A 14,964-nucleotide genomic window follows, 5' to 3' on the forward strand; every position below is an offset into this window, starting at 1 on the left:
ATGCTGTAAAATCCAGACATTCAAACTGTTGTTATGAGGCACTTGTTCCTCATATAATAGTCAATGTCGCCTTCAGTTTAATGCAGGACTAATGACAGAAAGAATAAAGCATGATGGGCCAGAGGCAGAAAACGTGTTTCACGTTTGATCCCAATTATATTTCACAATAATAAAACGTGTCATGATTAAGCATGTGATTAAATTGACTAATTCATCTTTATTTAAGGGACAGTGTACAGAGACATTACACTCATATAGACAGAGATGTATATTGCACTAGATTATAGCTAGATCGACATAGTTTCCATCTGCAATCTCTGGACAGACAGAGGGAACAACTCTGAGCAACAAAAATAAAACAAATTTACTAAAACAAAACCAAATGCAGGGATTCTCGGAGACACTACACCAGACGGGTCATAAAAGTCTCCTCTAACTCGGGGCAGGTCTCGTTGCGCTTCCAGTCTGCGTCCTGCCGAGGCTTGTTGCTGTCGTAATGCTTTTTTTTTCTTTTCTTTTCTCTTTTTTTTTTAACCACATCGTTCTGTAGTTTTATTGCAGTTTGAATTGAGCGGAGAGCGGCTCGGGAGGATCCAGAATAAGCCCCGCTCTTGTGTCCCGTCCTTGTCCGGGTGGTCGCCGCTGCAGCCTCTGCGCAGAGCGAGAGCTGTCTGCCGCAGCAGCACACTGTTATTTGATCCTTGCTCTTTCTTTGCTGGGAAGAAAAGCTCGCCTCTTTCCCACGCTCCATGAACACGTGGTCCCCAAGAATGAATTAGACTCACATGCCCCTCCCTTTAAACTGACGTCACGGCGCGCTTTCTCTCACACACAGAGACACACACACAGACACATTTACGCACGCACACTTCTTCTGTCCGCGAGCGAGGGAAACTAGCTCATATCATAAACCCAAAATACCTTAGATATTTCTCATTGTAAAGTGCACCTAACTAAAAAAATGACACACATGTTGGTAGGCTATATATTGTCTCTTTGCGCTTTTACGCACGGACTCGTCTGACTTTGCCCCCCTCCCTCCCCACACACACACACACACACACACACACACACACGCACACACACATTCACTTTACTAGCAGCGCGAGGAGCTTTGTGGTGGGGGCTGAGCGACCGGAGCAAATGCCACAGAGTTTGGAGGAGAAAACGCGTCCAATCAGAGAAACGCTTGGCTCCCGCTGTGGTCTCCGCAAATGTTTTCCAAGTGTCCAGACGCAGTGCAGCCAAAAGTGCTGATAGCGGACAGATGTTCCTGATTTTCCAGAAGATGTTATGCACCATTCATTGTACACTCTCAAGAGAGACACCGGTGAGAATTTGTGCCGCTATTGAGCTTATTCAGTCAAATATGCAGTCATTTTCATTTCATTTTCGACTGTGTACGTGTGAGTTATTGGAAACAAACGTCAGAATTTATAAGCAATTTGTTACACTGGGAAAAATCACCAATAGATTAATATTTGTGCCTGGATGCAAACAGTGTTTTCATATTCTGACTGTATTGCATTATGGGGCTGTTGTTGTTGTTTATTGTCTATTGTGGAAGATTATAATCAATATCCTATAGATCATATGGTTCTATTTTAGCCTATTGCGTTTTAGTTCTTCTTGATGGATCTTAATACATTGCGGGAACAACTTTGGCCAATCATTTGAACATTTTATATGGCTTGCTTTTAGTGTTAGATCTATAGAGATGAAAAGAACTGCTTTAACATTTTACATAGAAAACATCTCTGGTGCAGCCACAAACACTCGCCAAATGCAGGCAGCATTTGTGTGTGTTAAATCCGCCGACCTCGAGAGGAAAAAAGTGTTTTATGGAGTGTTACACATTTGATAGGCTGCACTTAACGGCGACCAAACGCAGCAAACGGTCCGGAGATGGTTCACGGATGTGGCGTCCCGTCTCTCTCTCTGGTTACGGATACCCCTTCGTCAAGTTCACACACTTATTTGTTACGATACCGTCTTCTCTCTTTCTCACTGGGCTATTGCTACCTTTTCTCACAGTCGCGCAGACGCCCAGTTCCCACGGTGGTGGCGGGGGCGGCTGATCGCCGTGTCAATCTGCGCAAAGCGTCACCTCTTTTCACTTGCAAAAAGGAAGTGGTGCGAAGCTTTTGTTATGTCAAATCCCACTCTCATTTGAAAACAACTGGAATATATCCGCAGTTTATGATTTGGCCCCCTACAATCTCCTGCGCACAAGTGTTTTATGTGCAGTTACAGCTGCAATGGTTGCCTTTTGATCATTATTCTTGTCTCCTTCACATAGTTTGAAGATATGCTCCAATAGACACTCTAAGGCTGAATATTTTTGAGAGTTTATAGCATTAATGATACTATATAAAAAACTCAACACAAAACAGTCGGCCTGTGCCTGGAGAGAGTGTGAGCGCCAACAACAGCGCGCAACAACTCCACCTTCCTTGGCGAGTGGGGTGTCATTAGCGCGTTTATGCTGCGTTTACACATAACGACGACAAGTCACGAATGCCACGAATCCACATTCGTGGCCGAGGATCACGAATGTGAGTGATTCGGGGCAGAGGTTTCACGCGCCGCCACGAACTGTTGCGACCTGTTACTGCGTGTTACGATTAATGGCACGAAGTATTACGCACGGTCACGAATATGCGTCCCGCACTGCTGCGTGCTGTTGCGAGCTGTTGCGCGCTGCTGCGAGCTGCTGCGCGCTGTTGCGTTCTGCTGCGCGCTGCTGCGAGTTATTGGGAATTGTCGCGTTCTGTCAAAAATCTGTCAAGAATTGGGCGAATGTGGACAAGATCGCCTGCCGCGCACACCGGGTCGGAGGCGGAGCAGGGACGTCTCGCTCCGCGGTGCGCCCCTGACTCGTTGGGCTCTCGCAAAATCGGGTTAAACAAAAATCAAATAGACCAGCTCAGCGGTGGGCCTGTCCATATACTGAAGAATAACAATAGTTTTTCCAGTCTATGGGACAGTCACACCAGTTCAACCCCGCTCCTGTCAATGCGTAACACGGGCAAACAACAAACGCACGCGCTTCATGTCAGATAAGTCCGTGCAACAGCCGCACAATTTGGGCTGACTTTACTCCACAGAATACACATAAAAACACTACACTCACTGTGCACTCGATCTTCTGAGGATCCGTCGAACTTGCTGCTCTTAAACCTCTTTATCCAATGATTCTCACTCGTCTGGTCAGTCCTCAGCTCCAGCTGAAAAAACTTTATAATCCACAAACACAGGCGCGTGTCTTCACCTGCCTCGCGCCCATCGCCGCTTGCTTTACGTGTCTAAGTTTGTAAATTAGCCTTAACTTCTCCATGGTGTAGCTGCTGCAACCACGCGCTGTTGTTTTGGTCAGTGGAGGCAGCGTGCGAGATGCATTCAGGGACCGCGGTAAAGGCGCACTTCTTACTGTCCCTTTTTTCCCCACAAACGCGGGGAAAATCGTGACAAATATATAACAGTGGGGTTCTCCAGCGGGGGGGGCAATAGGGGTGACAGGGACTGGCTCCCAAACATCAGGAGGAACGACCGCAGGAGGAGGAAAAGCCGGTGGAACAACTTCAGCACCTGAGGAGCGGCGGCGGCAGGTGCTGTCCCGGTGTAAAGATTTTAAACTACCCCCCATTTCAGACTACCCCCCGGTAGTCTGAAATCAATTTCAAAGTACCGGGGGGTAAGGTGAATGGGGGGGTAGTTTAAAATCGCTACACCGGGCCTGGGGCGCGGACTGGCCGAGTGTGTGTGACTTTTCTTTTGCTGCTGCAGGTCCGAAAATGCACTTTTCGGCGTAGCGTGTGTTTCCATCAACTTTGTGCGTGAAAACAGTGATTCTGCTCTACGAATGCTGTACGAATGCTCTCACGCTGAATTACGAAGCGCCACTACTCATCACGAAAGGACACGCTCCACTGCGAACTCCACGAACAGAGGGTGATTCGTGACATTCGTGGAAGATTTTTTGACATACAAAAACTTTCTCCACGAACATCACGAATGTCACGAACTGATGCGCTCTGTTAAGAATCCCATTAAGACGCGTTAAGTCATGTTACGAACGTCACGAATGACGAAAAAATGCCATTCGTAACGCATCGTGCCTATGTGTAAACGCAGCATTAGGTGCTAATGAGGCAGCTGTCTTGTACCAAATATATCCTCATATATTCCACAAATATTACATTCCAGTTTATCTGTATCGTCTACGGGTAGCCTACATTACCTGCAAAGTAACTCTAACTTAGGCCTATAGGCTGAAGATCAAGCTGGATTGTTTTTCTGTTTGTGTTCAAGTTCCATTTTTAAGAAATAGAAGAAGCCTCTCCTACTTTATGAAGCTCTCTTTAGGCCTACTTCAATTAGTCATTTAATGTGAGAGCCTGGCCTAGTGTTGGTCCTCGCTTTGACTCATATCTCAGCCTGGGCTTAGCGAATGTAGGCTACAGATATAGTTCGTCAGTGGGTAATACAGTACAAATACAGCGACAACTTTTGGCTCCCTTTACAGACCGCGCCCCCTTTCAGCACATTCATGGAGTGGTAGACCCACCCCTCCAAAAGCCGGCCGCCTATAACCTCCCTGAGTTTCCGCCCATTCCTCCACAGTTGTTTCTTTGGGTGCATATTGTCATGCAAATTGAGGACGCGTAAAACCTTCCCCAAAGCTGAGCACAGGGCAGACACCCACGGAACGCACAGAGGATACGAACCTTGGATTTCTAGCGTTTCGTCGCCGCGGAGCCGTCCATCTATCACAGGTGAGCCCAAAGACAACCACTTTTGGCTTTGTGTTGGCTCATTTAAACGTTTATCTGCGTGCGTAAAAGTGCGAGTTGCCCGAGGGAGATGTGGCTGTGAAGGAATGCAGTGTTCAGATCTTTGTTTAGCATTATTGCAGTTTTGGATTAGTCTTGGTTCATGTGGAATATCTGTGTTTTGTGTTTATCAGACGCCACGTGAATAGCGGCACCGGGGACGCAAAGGAACCAGTTGAAGTTAAGGGAGGCGCGTGGACACGCGGAGAGGACTATCAGAGGTGACTTCTCCATCCCCTGCGCCAGACGATCTACTGCACCGCGGGGATTATAGTCCACGTACTCAGTCTGGACCACTCTTTATGAGTTTTCTGGAATCAAATATATCTTTTGCACACTGCGTGTGTTTTCCTCGTGTCCTTTTTGGGATATACACTGTGGTCTATTCTTACTGAAGACCGCTTTAAGTGCCTTATTGCAGACAGTGGTCCCGTGAGCACATTCGCACACAACTTTAGGCAGGATTACGAGCAGCAACCATGAGCCAGGCGGAAGTCTCTACATGCTCCGTGCCACAGCGGGTATTTCAAGAAGCCGTGAAGAAAGGCAATACCAAGGAGTTGCATTCATTACTGCAAAACATGACAAACTGCGAATTCAACGTGAACTCGTTTGGACCAGAAGGTCAGACGGCTCTGCATCAGTCCGTCATCGATGGCAACTTGGAGTTGGTCAAACTGCTGGTCAAGTTTGGGGCGGACATACGATTGGCCAACAGGGAGGGATGGAGCGCGTTACACATCGCCGCATTTGGGGGTCACCAGGACATTGTGCTATACCTCATCACCAAGGCCAAGTACTCGTCTGGCACCCGGTGATCTGCTGTCAGGTAATCAACAAGCAAAAGCAACAAGCATCAGCAGATCACAAACTGCAGCACACGGGATGCAGAAACGGTCTTTACTTCACAGTTGTGCCAAATGATCAGAGTGGCCAAATGATCAGAGTGAACATAAATGCCTGCGCAATAATGTCCTCACTGTAACCAAATGGGCTCCTGCACTCCTGGGCCAAACGCACAGCCAGTGGCGCGTCACACAAAGCATTTTACAAAAGCAAAATGTTTGGTACTAAAGCTTTCCTCTTGAATGTCCCCCACATCGCGTCGTTCACTCTACAGGCTGCTGCTGTACATTTGGCCGAAGAGCAAAGCAGGATGTCCCAGTTTCTCTCTCCATCCTCAGCACAGTTGAACAGTGTCTTTGTGGGGACGTGGGTTTGACCTGTGGCTCCTCATTATTGAAACTTTTTAAGTTATTGTAAAGAAACATGGCACTTGATGTTAAAGCTGTATGCTGGAATATCTGAAAGGGATGACTTGGAGAAGAGGCAGTCCTTTTTACTCAAACATTTGATCGCTTTCAGCCTGTAATCATGAACAATTGACTGTTGTGAAGTACTGTACACAATAGCTTTACTTTGTGCGTCTTCTAAAGAGAGACAGTTCTGCTGGCGTCCATCCTTTCAGGCCAGCATCAGTGTAATTTGCCAATGGTCAATGTGTTACTAAATACAGCTGCTTTTGCTATGTATCATTTGGAAAATCACTTTATAATCTTTCAGTATTTTATTAACATCATCACTGTGAAAGCAGGCTGGGTTTCTTTTTTTTTTCTTTTTTTTTTCTTTTTGTTTAATTTATGAAGGTACATTGAGAATTTTTTTTTCTAGGGTGACTCAAGCTGCTGCAGACGTGTAGTACTGTCCCACACGGACACTCCATATAAAGCATCCCTATACTGCTCCTTCTCAACAAGTGGATTTCCCCCCCTCTCCCACTGTTTGTTTTGGTTGCCTGTTGCCAGCTACCTCGACTTGATAGTGTTCTCCCGTTTTTCCCTTTCACCCTTGCCTCCCATGTATGGAATCACACATGCTTGTCCTGCGTAGTTTTGTTTTTTTGTTGTTGTTGTTTTTTTTCTCACTTCAACCAAACAAATTCTCAACATTTCACTAAGTACACTGCCATTCCCAATGTGCTACCTGGCATCGTTTAAAAAAAAATCTTTTTGTATTTTTTTTGTTGTTTTTGTTTTCAGTCAGACAAAACGTGGAATTGTGTCTTTGTAACGCAGGGAGTTTTATTGCACACAGGAATGGTGAAGCCTCGTGAGCCCCTGGTGTTGGCCTGGGGTGCTTGCAGGCTTTTGGAATAGATACGACTACTGAGCAGGACCCGCATGCTGTTGGACTTTAAGGACAAAACAACAATTCGACTCATGGCTATGGTGGGACATCACTTTGGAATTTGATCAATTGCCTGCTGCGTTTGTTGAAAAGTCATGAAACCTAATCCTAACATTTGTATCAATGCTGCTTGTATGTTTGATTTTTGTCTTAAAGTTATTATTTTAAGCCTTATGCTCAAATGGCCAACAGTTTTGTCAAAGCTTTGCAGCTGCACAGGTTTGTCTCCTGAGAAATGTTTGAAAGGAGCCGTGTGAGTGAATGGATGTGTGAGTGTGAAGTTTCTGGTGAGGCCCTGTGCAGCTGTGGTTCTAGTCATCCAGACTGACATGTTTAAACCTGGTGAGGAAACACGTGAAGTGAGAGCCACAACATGGTCTAGATTGGTATCAAGCAACAAACATGAAATATGCATCACTCGTCTTGAACTTGATGTTTTTTTTCTTTTCGTTTGAATATTGCACTGATGACTGTTGTTTAAAAGTTGGCCTTTATGTGTCAATTAAATTTTTTTTCTGAATAGAAAAAAAAACACAAGATACTATTGTATGACTATATGCTCCAGGTGATGTTGTCCTAATGTTTGTGTTGCTTTGTGGAAAAAACATGGTGTTTTTTTTTTAACAAAGATGTGTGTATTGGGTGTATGTATATACATATGGATATATATATATATATATCGACGCTGATGATGATATCTCTGGGCACTTTTGTTTTTGAAGTGCTGTCTTCCTGTCATTGTTGAAAGGGGAATAATACATTTGATGGTAAGATCATTGAATAAAAATTGCACGGTTGTGTGGTTGTTTGGCTTTTCAAGGTCATAATATTTATGACGTATGAAAAAGCCTGCCACCGGATTGGTGTACATGAGTGAGATGACTATTTTTCTTTATTTTATTTTTTAAATGAGAAAAAAAGGTGTGGACTTATTTTATTTTCGGGACCAAATTGTGTTCCTGGTCTTGCTTCAATACAAGCAAGAAGACACAGCAGATCCATCACAATTTGACCTCTTCTTTTTTATGTTTGTAACACTGTGATGATGACGTTATGTCATGTGGAGATGAGTGCTGTATTATTTTTGTACGTTTGTGTACAAGCCAGTAAAGAAATCATTAAACTCAACCCTTCAGTCTATGCATGTTTTTTCAACTTCTAATGGCTGTTGTCTAAATCAGGGCTCTATTGTCTAAGTGATTTAGTCCTCAGGTTGACAGGTGAAATTGCCTGTATGTATATTTCAACTATTCAAATATTCCTGAGCTAAGTATTTCTCTTGTGGAGCAACTGCCCCCACCCCTCCCCCTCCTTGTGCATTTTTCATAGAAGGGACTGTTTGGGCAACACCCCCCTGTTTGCCTGTCTTCTTCTAAACCCGAGCCCAGCCCAGATCCCCATTCTCTCCCTTTGTCATTCATCTGGCCTCATCCTTTCACTGCCGGGATAAAAGAGCCCAATGCATTCTGGGTAGGCTTGGTTTTAAAGAAGTCTCCCTCCCCTGTATGTGTTGCTGGTTTTATGTTACCACCACAAAAAAGTTTCCAACACTCTCCTCTTGTTCTCTTTCGAATGATAAAGGCTTTGCAGGACTCTCGCCCCCTCTAAAAAAAAAAAAAGTCTCTTTAGCTCCAGCACATTTCAATGTTGGAATAGTTTTACAGGACACTTACACCATTATATATGAGCAATTCACTCATTATTGTTTTATAACTATATGGTCCAAAACATGCATCATTTATGGAGAGTATTTGGTTGGCATCAGTGCTCCAGCTGCTACTACTGTTTAGCCTGGGAAGTATCACGTTACCGTAGCAACGACTATTAATATTAGCACCACTTTAACTCCAGTGTTAGAGCAGATGTAATCTACAAAATAAGCCTCAAATACAAATGTGCTTCTATTTGAATACACAGTTGCTCGACTATTGAATGATGCTGTAAAGGGAGCGTTTCAAAATGCCAGTGCCTTTGAACCTTTTGCTAGGCCACGTGTGACCCAAAGCGTGGTTTCAGCTCACTTAAAGCCTTCTTGCTGCCTGGAAGCCCCTGTCTTGGCTCCAGTTTTCTTAATTCCCAGCACCTGTTTTGCAAAAGCTGTTCATGTCCTGTTTCCTGGAAGTACTGCATTGCTACTGATATTGCAGGACTCTGGGAGGGTCGTGGGAAAGCTGACACAACAATGCATCTTTCTACATGTTGGAGCTGTTCATGTTGCAACAGTCACTGGCTGTCGGACAGATAATTGTGACATAGAGTGGGTGAGAAAGTGTTTCAGACGGTTCTTACTTCTACTAAATCAGGCAAAAAAAAAAAAAAGTATTAGTGATGTAGTGCTGAAATTGCAATTGGTATGAATTCTCTCTAAGTCCTAAGTATTTCAGAAAAGCCTGTTAGTCCACCACAAAAGGAACACTGGCCAACATTTTCATTGTCTTTTTTAAATGTTTTTTTTTTCTTTTTTCCCCCCAGATAAAATGTTTGGGAAAAACAAAACATCAGATTCATTCATGTAATTGAATTATTGCTTTCTTCCTCACATGGTTATTTCAGGTTATTGATTTCATCTCAACAATAGAGGTTTTTGGGCCAAACAAGGCAGAGAAAAGTTTATGAACTAGTAACTCTAAGAATCACATTTTAAAAAAGGAAACAAAAATATCATCATCGTATTTGAACCTATCATCGGGAACACTCTTGGAAAATGGCGCTTACGGAGCAGCTAAGAAATGTCAAATGTCAAATTTGGCATTCGTATCATAAAGTGAATATAAATATTCTGCTCGTCTCAACACATTTCTTTTGTATTCTATTGTACAATTACTATATAATAACACATTGAAATTGTATATCTAAAAAGTTCAGATCTGTGGTGAAGTACGTTCTTTACCCCTGAAAGTTACTATGTCATGTGAAAAGCGCTATTAGCTTCCATGTCATATCTTATTTCTTATCTTACTACAACTACGACCATTGTGTACCAATATTGTGTTGTGAATATGTTGGTACTATCAAAGTAAATACTGTATGATACTGGTATGTATGGAGACAAACTCTAAAAGTTGAACCATCATTGATTGAATTCATTCTCTATATTGTATATACTTTATATGCACTGTGTATTATAAAATACACAGTCCCATAAGTTTACGTACCCTGGCAGATATTTTTTAGCAGATAGTTTCTGTTGCCATTGTGATTTGAAAGAAGTAAACACAGTTGCAATGAATGACTTCACACAAGCACCAACCATGAGTGAAAAAAAAGTTATCCACAAAATCATCAGGGTATAAATATCTATTTCGTGTGTTTTTCTTTTTCCACTACGATACTGATTTCTCATCTCTCTCTCTCTCTCTCTCGCTCTCTCTCTCTCGCTCTCTCGCTCTCTCGCTCTCTCGCTCTCTCGCTCTCTCGCTCTCTCCCTCTGGCTCACCTCTCTCTGGCTCTCCTCTCTCTCTCTCTCTTTCTCTCTCTCTCTCTCGTTTTCTCTCTCTGTCTCTCCCTCTCCTTCTCTCTCTCGCCCCCTTCTCTCTCTCTTTCAGTCTCTTCTCTCTCTCTCTCTCTGTCTGTCTGTCTCTCTCTCTGTCTCCCTCCCTCCACCCCCCTCTCTCTCTCTTTCAGTCTCTTCTCTCTCTTTCTCCCTCCCCCCTCTCTCTGTCTCTCTCTCTGTCTCTCCTCTCTCACTTGTGCAGGATGTTTTTGTTGAGCTGTGTTCCTATTGTTCACACACTCAGTTGGCTGGCCTCCCAGGGTCGCTGCTGGCTGCTATAGGCCCCTAATAGGTTCTTCATGTGCTTGGCTTTCCCCTTTCGTCCTGGTCTGGTGCTGGGCACACAGCAACACAAGGCATTTTACAAAGGAATTTTGCTGAGAAGTCAACAAGAGAAATTCCCAGTATTTTGCACAACAGCATTGTTATTAATTATGTTACTGTATGTCTTAATTTGTGTTTATTTTAATGGGTAAACCTGCAATTATAGAAAGAGAAAATGTTGTTTACTTTTTAAATTTTGTTTTGCAGTGTATACAACAACATGCCATTGCATTTGCTGTATAGGTGAACATTTTTATTGGTTAAGTTGTATATTTTTTTAATAATATAATAATAATATTATATATTTATTTTGACTACCTGAGTAACAAGTATAACATTTTAATAGCAACACACAGCCTCTTAAGTCCTGCTTCGTGAAAAGACTGTGAGTCATAATCAGCGTTGTGTATTTGACTGAAGGACAGCTTCATTCAAATACTCCTTCTGCAATATGTATGTACATATATATGTATATTGCTTTGTATAGTATGGCAACAATTGACTTTTTGAAAGTCATCTAGTTTTGATTCCTGTTTGTGCTTTACATGTGATAGAAGCAACAAAAAAGCAAACCGAACAGAAAAGCACATCTTGTGCCCGTCATGAACGCTGCCTGAATTTGTTTTGTATTGTGCACCATTTACTTTACATCAAAGTAATAACATGGTAGTTGTTGAATGGAAAGAGCATGGATAACATAGATAACAACTGTTATTTATTTTCTACTATTGAAACACTAACCATGTTTCTTTACTTCTGTTTTCTAAGATGTCTGCACACTGTGAATTCCATACCTAATTATCATTTTCTTATTCTTTCTTTTAGCAGACATGTAGCTACAAAGTAACTCTTTCTTCTTAATTTCACACAGAGGCTGGTTTCCTCAATATATAGATACACCGATGTGCTGCTCACATGCTCAATAGCTACATTCAGAAATATGGCAAAAACAAGCATAACTTTTCTATATTCTAAGTACTCTATTGGAATGGTTATTCAAAGAGCTGGAACGTTATCTTAAATAATTATAATATATAATGACATCAATTTGTAAAGTTTCCCCTAAATGCAGTTTTAGTTGCAATACCATAAACAACACTCTAGTTAGGGTCCACGCTGAAGAGTCTGTCACAGCCGGGTGACAGTGAGCTTTAAATCCTGCTGATACTGCACTTCGGATCCATCAGCCGCTGAAAACAACAACATGTCTGTGGCTACCCCCCACCCCTTGTGGACCCCCGCCTTGCCCAGTCCGTCTGTGTGTGTGCGCAGGGGAGTAGAAAGTGAGAGAAAGACAGGTGGTTGGGCCGGTCTTCTCCTTGCCCTATGCTCCTTTTTGAACTTTTTTTTCTCTTTCATTCTCCCAGTTCATTCGTTGCTGCTTTTCCATAGCACTAGTGACAAGGCTCTCCATTCACTGGCTCATTCTTCCCGCAGCCCCCTCCCTTAGAGACCTTTCTTTTGTCTGGCTTCTGGGGCCTGCTTTTGCTATTCAGCAGCCAGACGGACCGCCATTGACTGGATTCCCCCCACCCCTCCTCCCCCCCAGCACCAGCACCCTTAGCCCCCTATCCCCCCTCTGCTCCATCACACACATATGCATGCAGCAACCTGGCCAGTCCCCACCCTGCACCGCTCTGTATCAGGCAGCTGCTATGCTAATGATCAGGAAGGCATGGATAGAGCAGGCAGCCTATAGTTGCAGAGTGACCCCTCGTCCATGCCAGAGCAGCAGCAGACCTCCTGTTACACAAAGGGACTACCCCCAGGGCCCCTCCCCCGGTGTTCCTCTTCTAGGGCCTTCTTCTTTCACATTTAAATTCAATTTTTACCCCAATGGTAAAGGGAGCTGTAAGTGCAGTAGGCTATGTAAAGTAACCCTACGCCTGCCCCGCAGGCGTCACTATTCAGAGGATGACTGACACAGAGCACCTTGTGTCAATTCTTGTTTGGGACCCATACCTACACACAAGTCACACCTGTTCCAGAGTGGCATAGCACTTCCTCTTTCCAGCATGATCAACTGTAGACTGCAAGTGTACAACAGGCTTTCGATCTTTATCTCTATGATGATTGAGATCCAAACCAAAAAGGCGAGACACTATTTTAAATGGAAGACTGACCAGAATTATGGTAGAATTTTATGTCAAAATGTAGATTCTTCCACCTGGATTCACTCTCTGCAGTTGAACACGGGAAAAGTCAAATCTCCTGCCTAGTTTGACGAGAGCAGAATTGCCAAAACCCATGTAAACCCGAGAAGTTTGATTGGGGTTTCAACGGCGGGAACCATAAGTTTACATACACTTTATAAAACACTGTCTGACATGAAACCAGAATAACTTTTCTTTTTTTTTTAGGTCAATTAGAATTAAAAAAAAAAAATTCTATTTGTCATATTCCAGAAGAATGAGAGAAAGAACTTTCTACACTTCTTTTTAGCACTTACAAAGTCAGAAGTTTACATACACTAAGTTTACTATACCTTTAAATATTTTGGCGATGACGATGTCATGACCTTGGAAGCACAAGTCTGGTTCATCCTTGATTGCAATTTCAAGATACTTGAAGGTCCCGGTTTAGTGGTTCAAACAATAATGGAAATGACAAGTCATCATACAGATCAGAAAGAAGGCAGGTTCTGTCCCAGAGATGAACGTCCCAGAGATGAACGTATCAACCCAAGAACAATTGCAAAAGATCTGGTGAAGATGCTGAAACTGTTAAGAGTTTCATTTTCCAGAGTGAAACAAGTCCTGTACCGACATGGGCTGTGAGGGAAGAAGAACTTGCTCCAAAAGAAAGATCAAAAAGCCAGTTTGGAGTTTGCAAATTAAAAAAAGGATAAAGACTTACATTTTTTAATTTCTGTGGCCTGACAGAAAAATTGCATATATATTTTTGGGCCATAATGACCATGAATCATGCAGCCTGAGAACACCATCCCAACTTTGAAATACGGGGGTGGCAGCATCATGCTGTGGGGCTGTTTTGCTGCGGGAGGGACTGGTGCACTTCACAAAATAGATGCCATCATGAAGAAAGAAGACTGTGTGGAAATATTGGAGCAACATTTCCAAACAACAGCCAGGAAGGTAAAGCTTGGGCACAGATGGGTCCAAACGGACAATGACCCAAAGCAAACTGTAACCAAACTGGTTACAAAGTGGCTTAAGGGAAACAAAGTCAATGTTTTGAAGTGGTCATCACAAAGTCCTGATCGCAATCCAGTTGAAAATGTATGGGCAGAGCTGAAAAGGCATGTGCCACTTAACCAGTATTTACAGCCAAGTTTGAATGAAAAAAAATATTTCCGTTGTGTAATTGGATATACAATATCCCTCTCTCCCTGTGTCTTTTCTGTCAGCGTGGTATTTACTCTCAACCTGCTACGACACGTGCAGTTGAGCTTATGGCCTCTAGGGGCAAGAGTAACTTAGCACCGCTTTAATGAAATGTATGTAAACTTTTGGTTTTGTAAAAAGTTATACAAAAAATGTGTAGAAAATTCAATCTTTCATTCTTCTAGCATTTGACTTTTTTTTTTTTTTTTTATAATTCTAATTGACCTAAAAAAAAAAAAAGCAAGGTTAATTCTGGTTTCATGTCAGACAGTGAAAAGAAAATGTGTCTTTTTATGAAGTGTATGTAAACATATGGTTCCCGCTGTATATAGGATACCTCTGGTTACAATGACTGGATTGCACATTTCCTGTCTATTTGTGTTTCTTGAGAGTTAACAAGTACATTTCTCCACTGTGAGATCAATAAAGTCCTATCTTATCATATATTATTTAAAGCAGTCTATAATCTGTCCAAGTTGGAAATCAGAACCCAGGAGGCAGCAGTTGTTCACTAGCGTTCCAAATTTGCACTGCACACAGATGTTTTTTTATGTATTGTCATAGTCCTCTGTATACAATCAAAACTGCAGAACATTATGTCTTGATTTCTGGCGTCATAGTGACATACTCTGTCCATATTCTGCACATACTCGTATGAGAAAGGTACACAGCGTTATACATCAGTAATCTTATCCCAGTATCAGTTCATGACGCTCGGCCGAATTGTCTTTAGCTGACATTTTATAACAGACATGAATAAAATGGACACAGGTCTCAAATTTCA

At 42.7% G+C, this 14,964-nt stretch overlaps 1 protein-coding gene across 1 annotated transcript; it reads left to right on the top strand.

Moving 5' to 3' along the window:
* Positions 1-4,502: 4,502 nt before the first annotated feature.
* On the top strand, positions 4,503-6,451 carry nrarpa (NOTCH regulated ankyrin repeat protein a). Its single transcript, XM_079551711.1, has 2 exons — positions 4,503-4,775; positions 4,967-6,451. The coding sequence occupies exon 2, from the start codon at positions 5,312-5,314 to the stop codon at positions 5,648-5,650; it is 339 nt and encodes a 112-aa protein (XP_079407837.1). The 5' UTR covers positions 4,503-4,775; positions 4,967-5,311; the 3' UTR covers positions 5,651-6,451.
* The last annotated feature ends 8,513 nt before the right edge of the window (positions 6,452-14,964 follow it).

The sequence above is a fragment of the Gobius niger genome (assembly GCF_951799975.1).
Source record: "Gobius niger genome assembly, chromosome: 2".
Lineage (NCBI taxonomy): Eukaryota > Metazoa > Chordata > Actinopteri > Gobiiformes > Gobiidae > Gobius > Gobius niger.

Bases quoted from the DNA above. Each gene is read 5' to 3' on its own strand.
- nrarpa (XM_079551711.1), top strand. From the start codon at position 5,312: ATGAGCCAGGCGGAAGTCTCTACATGCTCCGTGCCACAGCGGGTATTT.